The sequence below is a fragment of the Lutjanus erythropterus genome, chromosome 18, assembly GCF_056507025.1.
Source record: "Lutjanus erythropterus isolate fLutEry1 chromosome 18, fLutEry1.hap2, whole genome shotgun sequence".
NCBI classification, from domain to species: domain Eukaryota; kingdom Metazoa; phylum Chordata; class Actinopteri; order Lutjaniformes; family Lutjanidae; genus Lutjanus; species Lutjanus erythropterus.
The window spans coordinates 9,918,474-9,936,615 of NC_139334.1; the positions used below are offsets into that span (position 1 = coordinate 9,918,474).

Sequence of the window (18,142 nt, forward strand, 5' to 3'; positions counted from 1 at the left end):
TTCAGGGTGACTGAGGTCATAACTACACACAAAAAAAATCATTTTCTGAATTTACTGAAAATAACACACTTTTTTTCTTGTCTTGAACATGTGCATACATACAGATACTTTTAACTTGTCATCATATGTTTCATTTGTCACATGATGTTTTGTTGTGTGTGGAAGATACCCTAGTGGATCTGATTCAAGACTAAAGAACTACACTGCAAAATGACTACTACTAATGGCAATCATGATAATTTCATAAAATATAATGATAATTTGGAATGTGCACTGTGCAGTGACTAGTGCAGCATACTATGAACAAAAGGACATGTTGGACTGGATTTTAAATGTGGATTAATTATTCTTTCTCAGCCCGTTACGCTTCAGTCAGTACAGGCTGCTTTACTGGCATTCATACTCGTATCACACTGAACTTGTTGTGTTGACTATGGCAATATGGCCAACTAAAATATCTAAATCGCAGAGGCTGCAACTTTTACAGACCCCAGCAGGTGTCACGTAATCATGATTTTAATTGTTTGTTTTTTTTCAGTGAAATTGTAACACAAATGATCATTCCCACTAACCATGAATCATATTGCAGTTGCGATATCTGATGAAATATTCACTATATAATTTTTTAACCTTATCGTGCAGCTCTATTAGTATGCCAGTTGCTCCAAATTTTCATCACACATTTGATTTGTGTTTTCGTATGGAATCACCAAAATATTAGCGTAATAATATTGTGCTTACCTTGGACGTGTATTCTCTTCTCAACATCAAAAGACACAAAAATACCAACGATGATCAAAATACCATCACCTTGATCTCGTACTTCCTCTTTTGTCTTTAACTGTTTTTGGTGCACAGCTGCAGGATTTGTTTTATGAAGATAGGATATGTGCAGGTGATGATGCTTTTGATCAAGCCTTCAGATCCTCATCACACAGGAATTCTTGTGTCTGGCCCCTGACCTTATGAAATAGGCCTACATTCTCATTGTAGTAAAAAAAAAAAAAAGCACTGGTTATAATGTAAATTTGACATTGTGTTACTGTATTTTATTTTTTATTAAAACTCACAACTGCAGATATATTCAAGACAAAAAATCAAAGAAACCTCTCATATTGTCTCGAGACATTTGAGTTTTGCCTTTTTTTTAAAATTCGAGAACTCAAAATCCAACATTTTCTGCCCCTGTCACAGCTACAGTGCAGAAGAAGTATACTAGTGTTGTAAGATGTGGTTTCAGAGATCGGGAAACTGTTGTGGGGTGAAAATACAGCTTTAAACAAAGTGTTGTTCCTTATCTGTCTGAGCCTGCAGGAAACTCTGCGAGCATTGTGTTATAAGGTCTCCGCTTCCTGTTTGCCGTTGTTTCTCACTCACTCCTTCTCTTCTCCCTTTCTCTCCCCCCTTTTCCCACCACCTGCAGTGTGAGTGATAGAGTTTATTCCCCATGGAAGGAGGACAACATCTGGTTCCCCCCCCTCCTCCTCCTCCGCGACACACGTCATGTTGCCTGCTCGGCTCCCATGCTACACCTCTGGCAGCTGTGAGTCACAATGCTGTTCCTTAATCCAAGGTAAATGTCAAACACAGGAAACGCTCTTTAAATATCCCCACGTCCAAAGATTCTTTTTCCTGCAGCGGCCACTTTTATCATCACAGATCATACAGTGAGCTGCTCTTTAATGCTACAAATGCAAATACAGGCACTGTGCAGCCTCATGCAAGTGTGTTTGCAAGGTTTGCATGTACCTTAACTTGTGCAGCAGATGTCAGCAGTGTGCTGATGACTTTAGCAGTAGCTCATGGTCAGATCTCATACTGTAAACATGTTTTGTGTCTGCATTCTCACGCTCTCGCTCTTTGCATGACTAGACATACAGAAATGTATCCTGACATAGATTTATGGAGGTAATCTGCTTAGTAAGGGTGTCTCAATGTGTGCAGCTTAGGACGAGCCCCCAATATACACACGCACAAAGCACACTTCAAAATTCATCCCGCTCTTCTTGACTGCCCGACTCCTATGAATTTATGTAAATGTAAACACGAATATCAACTCCAACATCCCTCATGTCTTCCCTGAAGTATTTCTCAGCTTGTTAAAAAGTAAACACAGCAACCGAAGCAACTTCCTGCTGCATATCAAATCTGACAACAATAGAGATATCTGCCAGATAGGTGTTAAAAGATTACGCTCCTCCCTAAGCCAGAGATAAGCGTGGCACGCTGTAGACAGGCCACAAAACAAAGTGGCTGACACAGAGATGAAGTGATAAACAAGCCATTTGCATAACATTTTCCGCATAATGTCTCTTTAAGTAGATATCGCCAAGGCTCTTAAGTGGTGAGGATTAGAGAAGGATGGGTGCCTCTGTCACACTGAGACCTCAGATAATGGAAACCCTTTCCCTCTCCTTCTTTAGTTCCTAGGTGTGACTTTAGGGTCATGACTGCGACACACTGTCACTTTCTATACATATTCAGCATAATCTCTAATGCTGTTTGCAGCCTGATGTCAAAGGTCCTGACCTGCTTGTTTGAATTTGACACAAAACATAGGCACGTGCTGGATTAACTTGTTTTGTGCTCATTGATAACTTGCAGTTGTCAACCTTGGGGCATAGAGTTAAGTTTTTAACCCCTTTACTGATGGACTACAAAGCCAGTACAGTTACACAGCATGCTATCAGAGCAAAACCCACAGACGACACCCAGACAAAAGAACATTTAAAATAAGATCTCTTGTGTGTCGAGCCACAACTGAGCTCAGTTTAATGTCAATAAGGGATTTTAACCCATTTTCTCAAATTCAGCTCCTGAGAAGTAGCCATCCTCTTGTCTCAGATCTTTATTTGAGTTCTTAAAATGTATTTTTTTTTCTCTAACTGCACTGATCCTTATTTGTCTGAAAAATCAGCTCGTTTATTTGTCATAAATATATTTAAATGCTACTGGCTCTGTGTGGCTGGAGTCGACTTAGTAGTAGTAGTGATAGGAAATGCTGACATTAGCATTAGCTAAAGTTAACACGCCAATGTTTCGCAGATAAAATGTTTACTACGTTCACTGTCTTTTAGTGTACAAGTCCAAGACCTACCACCCAAAAATTGCTCAATAATGTGAGTAGCTGTAATCTCTGGAAAACTACAACACGTAGCCTAAGTTTTGCAGTTTAGACACTTATAGTACAGCAAATCAGAGCAAAAACAACACAAAGACTGCAGTCATGCTTGCAGCTCTGTGAGGCTGTACTAGTAGCAGTAGTATGCTAATGTTAGCATGGTAACATACTTATAATGTCAACATTAACATGCTAATAGTTGTTTGGCATTATGGCAGGTATAATGTTTGCAATGTTCAGTATCTTAGTTCAGCTCATTATCATGCTAATGATAGCTAATCAGCATTAACACAAAGTACAGCTGAAGCTGACGGGAGTGTCATTAGTCTATAAGATTTGACCTGATGATCACACTAGGTGACTTATTATAATTCATCCTGAGGAGACTATGAATGTGTGTAACAGTTAATGAAAAACAATCGATAGCTAGTTGTTGAGACTTTTTCAAAACCACACAATGAAGTTAAAGTTAGAGTATCACCAAAGTCATTAGGATTCATCATCTGAGGACCATGAATGTCTGTATCAGATTACATAGCAATCCATCCAAACATTGGTGACTCATTTCACAGTCTTGGGCTAAACCTGTCAAACTAAATGTCACATAGAGCGCTGGTCTGAAGTCTAGGGTTACTGCTCCATGAGAGAGTCGTACCATGTACCTCTCCAGTTTATTAGCAACAGGATACAGCCCCCTTCCCAAGTCAACTCGAATTCTAGCACCTTATGGTCACTGCACCAAGTGATTCATGGGAATTCAGACCGCTGTGGATCTCCCCCGCCTGGCCCTACCTCCTTGCTGATCCCTGTTGTTCACATTCTTGACTTGTAGCCAGTTATTGCAGGAAAGCATAAAGTACGTCTGTGACTACATTGTAATCATGTGAATCAGGATATACATGCCTTGCCTTTTTTCCTTAGGATGAGTGCATTTGCAGTTAATCTGAATTAATAATATAACCAGCATTGTATCATTTGGATCTCAACCAGCTTAGGGTAAGTCAGCATGTCCCAATTTTTAAGTAAAGCTTAAGTGTTTTTGGGCTTTTGTTGGCCAGCAAGCATCCCCGTCAATTTAGTTACTCCTGCTCCATTAAACCCTGGCAGGGGTCCAGGAGCCACGGATTAATCCTGCTTTACCCTCCAGAGAGCATCACAGGGGGTCTGTCCACCATGCTGCATGGGATATTCAGTAGCCCTGCTGCAAAACAGTCACACAAGTATCATTCAGTTGATCTGCTTGATTACTGTGATCATGGGAACATGCCTTAAAATCAACAAATAAGTTGAGTTAATGCATGTTAAAAGGCCCTGGAAATGTATTTGCTCAATCAGCTACAGTTTTGGTTATTTCACAGTTTCTCAGTTTTTGAGTGTGAAACCAATATATGATAACTGAGTGTGAGTTTTCTCCTGGCTTTAACTGTTATTGTTGTACATTTAGTAACATTTTATAAAAAAATAAGTGACATTAAAATAATGGCATACCAATTTTTATTAATCAGTGAAACAGAAAAGCAGAATGAGAATGTGATGACAGAATGTTACTTGAAACAAAAGTGGCGTACAGTATGTCAGATGCAATATGTTTTCCCCATATAATAACATAGTAATTTGTTATAAAATAAAAACTTAATTTATTCAGTGTTTTTCCAAAGAAAGTTACAAAGTGCTTTACATGGTAGATCCAGGATCAAAACACTTCAAGAGAGGGCTAAGTAAAATCAGACAGTTAAAGCTGTGATATATCACACGTCTCCACTGAAATGTTTAAAAATGCCAACAGTTGTTATATATTTTGTTGAGCTGTGTACTTATGTTATCCCAAATGTTTGTTCAAACAGAGAGAAATCTGTAATTTAATCAAGGTAACACTGTGTGTCCTGCTAGCTGCTGCTAGTTGTTAGAAATTCCAGGTAGGCTCGCGATGATACGTCAGAGAGGGAAGAAGGAAGTCGTTGCACGTAACTAAACGGTTTTATTATTATCATTATTATTATTATTATTATTATTATTATTATTATTATTATTATTATTAGTAGTAGTAGTAGTAGTAGTAGTAGTAGTAGTAGTAGTATTATTATTATTATTATCATTATTATTAGCGTGGTGGTTGTTGTTGTTGTTTCTTACAATATCTCATCTTTGAGTTGTGTGAGGCTATTTTTGTCAAAGGTAGGGCATGGCATGGTTCTTTACCTTTTTCCATTGTCGTGTGTAGCTGATGACGGTACATGTCTGGAATGCTGACAGCTGTCACACACCTGAAAGTATGCCAAAGGAAAACCTACCTGACATTTGTTGTTTCCAACTGGGTCACGTGTGAAAAACATGTTTTGTCTTGACATTTGATTTTTTTGCCCATTATTTAACAACCAAGAGACAGGTTGAATGAAAGGGTAGGCGGATGAAAAATACAAAACAGCCAAACACATTTCTGTTAGAAGCCGTTCAAGATATGGCGATTCCAAATACAAACACAATCCCACATCAATCCCTCATCGTCTGAATGTTTGATCTGATGCATTACAGGGAACCGATAACAACATCACCAGGGGCCCTCACCCTTTGGCCTTTGAAGCATCTGTGTTTTCTTCTTATTTTAGTTTCAATTGGCTCCACATCAATCCACGCAGCAGCATATGTTCTCGCAGGGCCTGATTGGGATCTATTTAAACAGGAAACTCGGCCGCAATTGGCTGATTAACATGAGAACACGATCTTTTCAAAGGGACAAAACTTTTCCAAACAACCGCAAAGCATCATTACTGACTCAGATTGAAAATTAAGTGTTGTGTGGAGCTTGTTTACACTGATCAACACTTTATCTTTATATTGATGCATTGCAGATGCTTGTGTAGATAGATTTTAACAAAATGTTCCAGAGAAATGAGTGGGTAGAAGACATTTGTGGTTTCTCAAACGATAGAATAAATGAAGTGACACTGTCTGATTTAATGCAGATCTTCTATAAACAACACAAAGTGGTCTTATAACCAGTGCTAGAAGACATTTACAACCACACAGAGGCTGCAATTATTAATGTTGCCTCTAAAACATATAAACCAGCATCATTTGTTTAGTGTGATATTGTAGGACAAAGCCTGCGAGACTCTCACAATGACTGTGCAGCTGTTTGATTGTGTTTCTGTAGTGTTCACACTGTAAAATGGCATTGATATCGAACCTCTGTGAGTGTGTGGGAAACAGAGCTGCCTTTCCTGTTCTTTGAGAGAAAACACTCCAGAGAAAAATGGCAGGAAACCTCCAGGGCCTTTTGATTCGGGCTAAGAAAGTGAGTCAGAGTACCTGAGAGCACAGAGTCCTCAGAATGTCAGGGCCGTCTTTAAAGGCAAACGTCCAAGTCAAGCAGTAGGTCAGAAAGTCCAAAAAAAGTATTTACAATTCACACGGTCTTGTTGTTGCTGTTTGAAAGTGGCTGCAGGATTGGAAACAACATATCATGTTGGATAATTTTAAGTAAAGAGAAATGACATGAAGCAAAATGATAGACATAGATACCCTCTTTGATTTGCTCAAATGTGATGTTTTACTACATAGTAAAAGTTTGATTACACCTTGTACATTCAGGCTTTCTGCTTATATCTACCAACAGGGGGGGCTGTAGTCTCATCCCTCCCCTAGTCGCATCAAGACACAGATCTATTTTCCCTTTTTTTCACAAAGATTACCTTCAACTTTGAGTGAAAGAATTGTCTTAGATAATCAATCAAATGTAAGGCAGGTGTGTAGCCATGTATGGCATTTAAACTCATAGAGGGTGGGCCAATTATTTATTTACTTTTTTTTTTTTTTTTTAGGTTTTTTATATAATTCTGTAGCTTCCCATCAAAGTCCAGATGGATAGATTTTGGGGCTGATGTGATATCTGTATTAGGGAGTAAAAAAATTCTGCTGTTGATCTATTGGCCGATATTCTTCATCCAGAATACAATGTACAGAATATAGAATATATACATAAACACACATGTAATGTATATATTGCAGTTTAACAATCAACATTAAAATGACATCTGGGAACTGAAACTGAACTTCCACTGGTATTCTTAAAAATTTGTAAAAGTTGTAATCGTAGTCATCTTTCAGGTAATAATCATAGAAAATGCTCTTTTCAGCCTCTCAACTATGGAGATTTTCCATTTTTCTTCATCAAATATCATATTAAACTAAAATTTCTTTGGATTTTGGTTTAACAAAACAAGACTTTTAAAGACATCGTGGAAAAAGACATTTTTCACAATTTTCTGACAGTTTATAGATGTTGCACCTTTAGATTAATCATTACATTTACTTAAGTCTTCGCAGTAATTTGATAACCACTAAAAATGAAATAATTTGTACAGGGAAAATAGATTTCTGAACAAGCTGCCTAACAATAGGACAATAGGAAAAAATATTAATGTTGAACCCTTCATAAATAGAGCAAAATATCTGTATATATTAAACCTGACATTTATTTGAAATCACCATTTCATTTTAAAACAGACAAGACACTGTAAACATACAGACAACAATAAATGGCATGGCAGCGATAACTGAAAACAAGAGGGATTTACTGGAAGAACACAAATAATCATTGACTAAAAAGAAAAGTGAAAACTAATCAAATCTATTTATAGAGTACAACCTCATATTTCCTCTAACTGTTTACTGCTGCGTGCTCTGGGTCAGATACTGCTGGATGTAGAGGAGTGTGGAGTTGGAAGAGCCCTTTTTTGAGTTGGTCACTTATTAAACCTGGATTTAAAAAAGGGCCAAATATACCTATATCGCCTATAAAAATAATCAGTGAAAACAATCTGAATAAGATGTGTTAAAAAAATTGATGAATGAAATATGCACATATCTCATACACCAATATAGCCATGGTATGCAAATTGGGACAATAAATTCGGTTGTCCACCTCTACTTCCCAGTAGTTTTGTATTCAAATCTGATCAAATTTTGGTCACCAGCTTTTTTTTTTCTTACATCAAAATACTGCTTTATCAAGCCCTTCTGAAATCGTCATCCCTTGTGACTTGGCATAGATTTCAAGATGACGTTGCTACATACTGTATGTACATCAGCGCTGTTCCCCATGTCACCACTCTTTGCTAACAGCAGAGTGGAAGTTTCCATTTGAAAAACCTGGAAAATAACAACATATGAATCACCCTTTACATTAAACCTCAGTCAAGTTTCCAAGGTAAAGGTGTGGTAAGAGATTCTGGAGAGAAATCGTCAGTTGTTGTTGATTGACTCATTGCCAGGTTGTCAAATACTGACGCTTTTGGTTTGTGGCCCAGACCAAGCCCCTCAACGATCAACCCAACCCAAAGTGTCAGTATTTTACTAATGAGACTCAACAATCAGCTGCCTTTTTCCAGCTTATCTTAGATCACACCTCTCAATGTTCCCACACAGTTTCTTCATGTCCTCGACTGATCTTTGCTGTTTGCCACTTGTGTCTTAAACCAGTTGTGGCGTGGCTACATATTGAGCAATCGTTTTACTTTTGGCATGTGTTTACATCAAGAGAGAAAGATTTCATCATTGAAGTGCACAGAGCAGATGATAAAGACATCTTTGTTGAGAGATGCCCGACCATTCTGTGGCACAGACTGCTATGCAAACACTGTGTGTTGTTTTTACTAAAACAGACACCTGTCCTTCTCTGCACACAGTGTGATTACTGCACACTGCACTGACTCTTACCATTCCCTCCTTCAAATGTGGCTGCTCAGCTACAGTAAGATTTGTTTTGCTGTTTTCTGACTGATTAAGAAGATGAAGAACTGACAAACAGCACTTCAGGATGTTACTGGAGGGACCAGAATGGGCCACTTCCTCAGCTGTGAGTGGTTGTTTGCCAAATGTCACTGTGGCATTACACTTGGCACTGGAAGCCACTGAAAAAATCCCAACTGCTTCAGCCGATTGTTCTGCCTTCACAAGTTTAACACGTCCGCAAGAGGTTTATTTGGTTTCAAAATGTGTGATAACTACAGGGATCGATGTGAAGCACGACAACACTGAACTCAGACCTTTGCACTTGTACCTGCTCTTGCTGAGCCACCTGCAGAAATGAAAGAGGTTCACATTGCTGAACTGAGTTGGACTCAGATGTTTCCTGGCATTCCTGTAAAGCAGACCAGGAAGCCTACGCACACCCTGCTACGTCTCTTCCCCTTAATGCCATTGTCATCTCGAATCTGCTTTTAATAAGAGGTTTGGTCAGGTCTCATTCCTCATACACGGTAAAACTGAAACACAAAAACCCGCTGGGAAATTCTCAACTCTGTGACCCTAAATGAACCAGGATTGTATTAATTTCATTGATGAATGCTACACACTGGAACTGGCTTGTTACTTAATCAATGCAAAAGACGGAAGGAAAAAAGCAACACAAATTCACAAATTATGTATCCTGGATTTGATTCAGAGTGAAATGTCTGGACAAGTATAGGCCTACGGGATGGATTGTATAGTGCTTATTAGCAAATGTTAGTATGCTAACACAACTAAGATGGCAAACATGAGAAACATTACACCCGGTGTCACTTTGAACATGTTAGCATGATCCATTGTCACTATGAGCGTGATCATAAAGTTAAGGTAACAATGTAATTTATGTCATACAAGTACTAATCTGTTTACAAGATCCCAAGAAGCAGGTAAACAGGAAAAATAAAAAAATGAATGTGTGATATACATAGAATATACATGTACATACACACACACCAAAAAAAACCCCACAACTGTAGAGCTAAAGGCACCAATATATCGAAGAGGAACGATGCTGGTACATGCAGATCTGGAGCAGAATCTGAATGCCTATAGAAAACGACAAGTTTAGTGTTTCATTAAGACCTGGGGTCTGCTTTCATATTGTAGAAACAGAGTATGTACTTGTAAAAAAGTACATTATCCGTACCAGTTACTCATTTCAGTCGAGTAGGCCTACTCGCTTAATGCTAAAGCAGATGTTGGCATTTAGCTAAAGTGGTAGCAGTCACTATGGTGGCTGTATAGTCTTGTCAGAACAGTCAGAACAAAATTCAAAAATACAAAAAAATGACCACCATTTCAAGAAGGCAGTGGCAGTTTTAACAGCACTGAGGAGGACCCCTGAGCTTTAGTCCATCCTTCAGCAAACACACAAACACAAAGTAGGATCCAGATCACATGCAACTATGAATTCCTTCTTGTTAGTTATGCTATGTGACTTGGTGCTCAGCTGTGTTTATGCAGTGCACAGTGCAACACTCAATGTGTACAATTTCAAAAATCTTGCAGTATTTCGTGTTAAAACAGATAAAAAGTTAAGCCACAGTTGAGCTCACGTCACCGTCTCCCCTCAGGGCCTGACACCCCTCGGCCAGGCGCTGGCAGCTGTGGTGTGTTTGGGTGTAAAAGAGATTAGGGAAATGAAATTAAGTGCAGCAAAAGTGCCATTCCTCAGGGATAGAGCAGGCTAATGAAGCAGAGAGACCGCTCTCTGTCTGGAGCTTTAATTTTGTCAAGCCTGGTTCAGTCCCCCGTCCTGCTCACCAACAGATTCAATTAAAAGATCCAGCCGGTGTGAGTCATGTTCTGTTTGGATGAGAAGAAACAATTTTAACATCAACCACTGGAGATGATGGATTGATGCAAGAATTGTGTTTATCATTGCACAATGATGGATGAGTCTGAATTGTGTAATTTCTCTCCTGCATCATGAAATGAGATGAGCAGCAGCTCACGCCCGAGTCAGAAACCAGATTCAGTCTTTTGATCCAAGAAATCTGCTCTCACTAAACTATATTACATATGGAGCATTAGTTTCATTTTCTATTTTGTTGATTGATCGAGGGTTGAAAGAAGGCATGTGGTTTACTGCCAAATCATTAGCCATTGTTTGTGTCTTTTTAATGGACGCTCTTCCTCTTGTGGTGAAGTGGCCTCCGTGACCGCACAGCACTCATGTCCACTGGCCGGAGCCCAATGAGGGGTGAGGTGACCCCCAGCGGGCAGAGCTGACCTCCCAGTATGAGAGGGTTAGGGCTCTAAAGCGGATGGACTCCATTAGTGGCCCAATCACTTTCTCTTTAACACACTTCCAGGGTGACCTTCAGCCCTGCATGGACCACGCCAAGGTCAAGGGTCAGGGTTCAGACAAGGTGCACATTAGCATGCAGGTGGAAGCTTCTGAGCTGCATCAATAGGAATGATGTTTTTGGGGATGTGTGACCATCCTTAGGACATGACCTCAACCTCCACATGTGTGTGTTCCTCATTATCAGTTCAGAAGATAATGACTGATATCTTTTCTTGGAGAGGATGTGACATCAGGGGCGCTGTTAATATTGATTAGGGGCTCAAAGTGCATTGGGCGCACAGTGTGTCCATGTATATGCAAGGTAAATTTTACTTGTATGTCAATAAGAATTTATTTGGTGTCATATTATAATCACTGTGGATGCATAAAGAATTGTCAACATAAGACATATGTACATGTTCTGCATCCTTCTGTGTGAATAAGTATCCTCTAACTTAGTGGTGTCATATTCCCTCTGCATCTCTCCAAGGAGCCCTAACAGTGTGGTAAAGGGCATTCATTGATTTGCTCATATTTATTGTTCTATCTCTAATGAGAGGTGCCAGAGTGAGCTGTAAATCATAATGCTCGAATGCAGAATAATTGCAGATAGATAAATAAATGTTTATTTCAGCCTTGATGAACACATTATAGCAGCATTTATAGATGTATTTTTATCTCCACCAGACACCACTGGTCCCATCAGCCTAATATTTCTTGTGCACATTTGTGATCATACACACAACTAACTCTCATGGTGGCGGTGATCCACAATTTCTGAAAAACAATGAAAACTCTCTTTTAGCAACTGCTCTATTTTATACAGACTCCTCACTCCTCTCACCCAACATAATGTGATTTATTAAAGGTTTACTAATCATTTAGTAATTATAACAGGTACTTAACATTGCTTACAGTGAAAATTAATGAAAGTTTCATTAACCATTAATTTACCATTTACTAATAATAGTTATTGTGACGTGTTACCTCATAGGCAACATTAAGTGTAAAGTTTCTCAGATGGTCTAAATAAATAACAACACGTTCTAAACAATATTTACCTGGTCCAGATGATGAGATTAGCACTTTGTGTTTCTACTTAGTGAGAACCAAATTAAATATTGGGTGTTGGCTGGGAGGCAGGGAAGATATCAAGTTCACTGACTCATCAGATGTATTTGTTGTGCACTACATGTACTAAAACTTGCTGCACTGACTTGCATGTACAGCATGTTATGATGCGGTTCAGTAAGATGCCACAAACAATCACATGCTGTTGACTCGTTGCCATCTGTCTCAAGTTTCATCCGTAACAAAACACTGTGACTCAGACAGCACAGGGAACCTCGTGTGCCCTGGATTTCAGTTGTAGTTTTGCAAAAACACAAACAGTTTTTCCATAAATCAGGAGGACAACCACCAGACAAACTGTTTCAGTTATGTAATGAGAGGTTATTATGATCTGCCTATATCAGGACTCCATGTCCATCTACATTACCTGGTCTGTACATGTGAGCTATTGGTGAACTGTATGTTCCTGTACACTGTTTCACAGCTCAAACCTTTGACCCACTTTTGGGCTGATTTCTAAGAAAGCAGATCCACAGAACGCTGCAGCTTAAAATGTGGGCTGGTTCATCCTAAAACTACTTTTTAAAAAATTGTGGCATGTGCACATGTTATGGTAACGTGACCAAACCTCAGACGGGGAAAGAAACCCTATCTGCAACCCCACCTCCCAGCTAAGCCACTATATGCTCTCTGTATACTGTAGGAGGGGGCAGTCCTCCACGGTGGGTGGTTCCTCTACTACAGCTGACTGTGTGATTTGTACCAGCACCACTGGACATCACACTGGACAGGCTGTGCATTATTCCTGCTTGATTTTTCACTTGAATGTCCTCTGAGGTTTCTTCACAGAATGAAATATGTCAACATTTGAATGTATGGCTTAAATATAACATCAGATGAAATATTCTACTTCACTTAGTATGCATTTCCATGTAATTCACCCTGACATGTGTGTTTTCTTTGGGAACACTGGGATCTAAACTAGATTTTTAAAGTTAAGTTTTATGTGTTTGTGGAATGCTTGGATGCACAATGGGGATTTTAAAAAATGGTCCCACTGCTATGCCTGGAAGACCCATGGCGATCCTGGCATCATGAAAGCAAATGTTTTTATAGCCCACTGGTAGTGACATTAAATTCTGTCTCAAGAACTACACAGGGCAACTCTGAGGTCCACAAAACATCCAGAATAAGCGATTTTTGAGTAAATGCATGTATATAATACAATTTAAATCCACAAAAGATGTCTAAAACCTGCTTGGTCTGTGCAGTTAACAACTCCCTGAGGAAATATCAGCATTTCCTGTAAGTTACAGCTGTACATTCCTCGACCATGTGATGGGATGGGAGTGTGAAGCAAGAGCAGGGTTTGTATGAGATCAAGGATTCAACTGCAAAAAACAAACATGGAAAACTTGTTCAAACTTATAGTATGTGAGAGCCACTGATAACAAAAGAAACACAATTTACTTGATGTAGATTTTTAGTGTTTTTATTAAAATATATTTTAAAAATGTACAGAGTATACAGTCACCTCTGAGACCCTTTTACAACAAAGGTGTAAGACATAAGTCATTTCTTAGACTGGGTTGCACCAAACAAGATCAATTTAATCTGAGATTAGATCTTGTCTATATATATATTGATATAAACCGAAAGTACAGATGCTTGCTCACTCAAATTAGGATAAATGCATAAAAATAAATTCAAGCGCTGTCAGGACCTAATCAGTACGGAGAAAGATTTCAGCTGCTCTGTATTCTTTAACAATGTAATGTTTGATAGTTAGCTAACAAGCTAACAAAACTTTACATTGTTTGCTAGTTTGTTAACAGCTTTACAAAACTTTAGGGTCTTTGCTAGCTTGCTAAAAAGTTAACAAGCTAACTAAAAAGTCTGTTTTAATTGATCATCTGGAGTGAAAGAAATAAAAAGACGCATCATAAAACAGTCTGTCCCTTAACTGTCTGTGATGAACTGGATTATTTTGCTCATTCTGTCTTAAAAAACAAAGGCAGTCATTTTAAAAGATAGCTTTGTCAAATGTAAGTTTAAAGTTAAGACTTAAAGGTTTTGGTGCTGCAGAATTAGGCTGAATTTAAACTAGGCTTAGCGTAAAAACTAAACTGAGCTTGGTTTGAAGAGAGGTTTAAGTTTAAGCTAATTTTGGTGCAACATAATTTAAAGTTAAGACATGATTTAATAAGATTAACAATCAATCATTGTTGGTGCAACCCAGCATTAGTGTGAATTTTCAAAAGCATCACATGCTTCTGTAACTTGTAGAGTAAAGCATTTGTGACCTACATATTTTACATTCTCCGTCTTCACAGTTGAAAAATGTGAAGTGAGAAGGTGAAAATTACAGTACTGAGGAACATGAGATACCTCTGAGGTTACAACTTAAAAATACTTAACCACCAAGATGTCACTGTCACTGTTGATATTTTTTATTTGATACCAAAACAGGTATTCCTCTTTTAAGCGCCAAATACAGCATTTCCCTTTCACCAAGAATAAAAACACGATCATTTTCATGACGTGGAGTGCCTTATGCAGTCTTTTAAGTAGCTCCCAGCAGTAAGGATTTTTTGGTCTGAGGGTGTGATCTCTTCACAGTCATGGAAAATGCTCAGAACAGCCGCCTCTATAGAGAAGAGGTGCTCATCTTCTACCTCAGGACAGTAAATCCTCATGAATTCTGCCAGGCGGACCAAGTATTCAGTGTTGTGGCCAGTGTTGCCCCTGCAGACGGCAATCTGTGCGGCGATCTCCTTTTCCGAGGCAGGGCCGAGGTAGATGGGGTTGTCAGAAGTGGCGATGTAGACGAGAGCCAACAGAGGAGCCTGACCCTTCTCCTTGGGGATGAACTCCACCATCTCTGTTACGTAACCGCCCAACACCACCTCTCTCATGTTCAGGTACTGGAGGGCCACTTCAGTCTGGGAGTCAGTCACTTCATAGGCCACACCCCATGTGCAAGCCTGAAGGGCAAACAAGTGGAGGCAAGATACAGTAGTTAGCATAGTTTGATATTAATTGCCAAACAAACATGGTGCCACTTGCAAGTTGTAAATTTTCAAATTCAAACTCAATTCTTTTTCTGTTTTCATTGTTGTATCTTATAACACACTGAACTATTCACAATGTGTAATGGTCAATCTCAGGACATTTTATTTTTTCTTCTCCAAGGTTTCTGAATGAGGAACAAACATTTATTGTAACAGGACTTTACAGTAACAAGACTGAGTTTTTAGCATAGCATTAGCAAATACATGAAATGTAGTCACATGGCACCAATACTGTTAACATGAGTACACTCAGTAGCTTCAAGCTATCTTTAAAAACACATAACAAATAGTTAGAAATAAGCAACAGGACTGTACATTGAGATTGACATTCTCAGCCATACCTAGAATATGATCCAAAAATAGAGAAAAGAAAGTGAGAGAATGTACTTTTGGTTTTCCCGTGGCCTTCAGGAGACTCCAATTATACCACTTGTTCTTGATCATGTCTCTTGTGTAATGTCCCAAAGTTTTAGAGGGGGAAGAACTGTAAGGGCACCAGGACTGAGTGAAAACTGGGGGACATGACTAAAATGAGTATTTTGACCAACATATTATGAATTTCTGATGAGCAGATGTATTTAAATGTCTAATTTGGAAATAAAGTTGTACGATAAAATAAAGAAAATAAGATTTCAGAAAGATCGTAATCATTTTACTTCATGGTAAAGTGTGGCGTTAAAGAGTATGAACAGGCTAAAATTAGATTCCTACGAAGTTTTGTTTCGTTTTTGTTTCCTGAGGATGGAAAAGACCTTTACTTTAAGTATTCTGCCAAGACCTGAGGCACATCTGATCCTGATTCAGGGAGCATTCACAGCTGGAAGAGAGAAAAATTAGACTTTCTGTGGACTCTTTCAGAGACTGACTTGACCAACTTGACTAAGTCTTAATTATAGGACCTTTTTAATGTTTAATGACCAACTTATATATAATAAATTGTTGATAACAGGGCATTTTAATAATGAATTGCAACTCCATTTAATTGATTAATTCGTTACGAATTTATTAATCAATAATGTTTCTTTTCTGGACCATTTCACTGGAGCTCACAGGTTTTCTTATGATTTGGTTTGGTCTGCCTTGTTAGTCTAGAAATTGCAGTAATTATGCCCCATTTGACTTTGTGTTGTTTGGCGGAGCCATTTGTTGAATAATGACGGGCAAACAAGAACAGCCTTTTTCAAACAAGATCCTCATTGTTTCATTATTCTGCTCATTTAAATTGATTGTGCTTCATGAATTTAGCATTTCGTATTACTGATGTGCTGCTAGACGTGGTTAAATACAAGTTAAAATGAGAACAAGACATGCATTTATATCTTATTAATAATTAATGTATATCGATTACTGATGTGAACTTTTTCAACTATCAGTGCACAAAATTTGTAACCTTAGTGACAGTAGAATACACGTGTATTAAAAATCTGTTGTGTAAAGGTTAAGGTCATGGGTGTACCCAGTTTTTCCTACAGCATCACTGGGTGTAATACAAACATACTTATACAAATACTGTATAAGACAGTTGTGCAGATCTACTTTTTGTTTGTGAAACGGGACATTTGAAAAATGGCTTCACACCTTCTTCAGGATGGTTTCTCATCTTCACTAACAGCGAAAGGTTAGAGATAAAATGATATTTAGCACTTGATAATGGCAGAAACACAGAAAGCAGTTTGCTACTGCAGGCTGTTTACAGTATGAAAATAGACTGGGACACTTCTTACCTCCTGATCCTCCACTAGTGTGACCACTCTGCCTGGCTGTGAAGAACAAGGACACACACAGTGAGAATATGACTCCTCAGCATATCACACAACAACAAGAAGCAGGTTTACACTGCAGAATAATGCATAATATACAGATAAAATAATCCGTAAGCAACTAATAATCAGCCATTAGAAAGCGTTTGAACCAATCAGAGAGATAAAATAATGTATCACTGGCACATGTGGCAACAAATCTCACATTTTCCTTGTCTCCTCGATAAAAATCATCTCCATGCCAGAAGCGCCTTTTGTATCCCGTGATGTGGCCAATTTTGCTCCTCTTGTAAGCGAAGTCGGGTTTCCACACTAATGATCCATACCCAAATATCCACAGGCTGCTCTTTTCTTTCAAAACGTCCTGAGGCTTCATTGTTGTAGGTTGGCTGTGTTTTAAAAAAAAAACAAACAAAACAAACTAGACGAGGTTGTTTATGTCAACAAGTCTCTGCTCTGAGATATTTCTTTCCCTGTCTCTGTTGTCCTACACATTCCAATACATCCACTGGAAATGTAATAAAGTGCTCAAGGAAGACAAATGTTAATTCAGTCTTGTACAGAGAAGCGTTGACTCCAACATTAAGACCAATGTCATTAAAAAAAATAGCGTTTCGATATATGGATACTGTCCCCTTTCTATGTACAAACACGTGTATTTGTTGTTCAGTGCACGTCAGAGCGAGGCGTCCTCGACCAATCGTGTCACAGATGGGGCGGGCTTAGCTAACCGATAAACCAATCAGAATCATTCTGGTGGTCCGGCTGCATTCCAGGGTTATGGGTGGGGGGAGTTGGAGTGGTGGTGGGAAAACACACAGTTTCCTGACCGCTGCTGTCATAACGAATGTAAAAAACGAAAGTTTTCTTTCTTTCTTTTTCTTTCTGACACAAAACTCTCCTTTCATAAACACATGTGGCATAGCAATCACATACATTTTCGTTATTACAACATTTTTTTTTGATGATTTTTCACCTAGTACAATTTTATTCTTTCAAACATTTAAAAATGTGGGCGCACCTCTGTACCCTTGAGTGT

General features: G+C 38.6%; 1 protein-coding gene across 1 annotated transcript; it reads right to left on the reverse strand.

Annotated features, from left to right (window-relative positions):
• Positions 1–13,918: 13,918 nt before the first annotated feature.
• LOC146310633 (glutathione-specific gamma-glutamylcyclotransferase 1-like) lies at positions 13,919–17,751 on the reverse strand. The gene is made up of 3 exons (XM_084743057.1): positions 17,309–17,751; positions 17,068–17,103; positions 13,919–15,256 (listed from the first exon to the last, which is right to left on the reverse strand). The coding sequence occupies exons 1-3, from the start codon at positions 17,477–17,479 to the stop codon at positions 14,807–14,809; spliced, it is 657 nt and encodes a 218-aa protein (XP_084599183.1). The 5' UTR covers positions 17,480–17,751; the 3' UTR covers positions 13,919–14,806.
• Between the last annotated feature and the right edge of the window lie 391 nt (positions 17,752–18,142).

Coding starts and splice junctions, on each gene's coding strand:
- LOC146310633 (XM_084743057.1), bottom strand. CDS start 17,479: ATGAAGCCTCAGGACGTTTTGAAAGAAAAGAGCAGCCTGTGGATATTT. Junction 17,104..17,308: donor ATCGAGGAGACAAGGAAAAT/GTGAGATTTGTT, acceptor TGTTCTTCACAG/CCAGGCAGAGTGGTCACACT. Junction 15,257..17,067: donor CACTAGTGGAGGATCAGGAG/GTAAGAAGTGTC, acceptor TTTGCCCTTCAG/GCTTGCACATGGGGTGTGGC.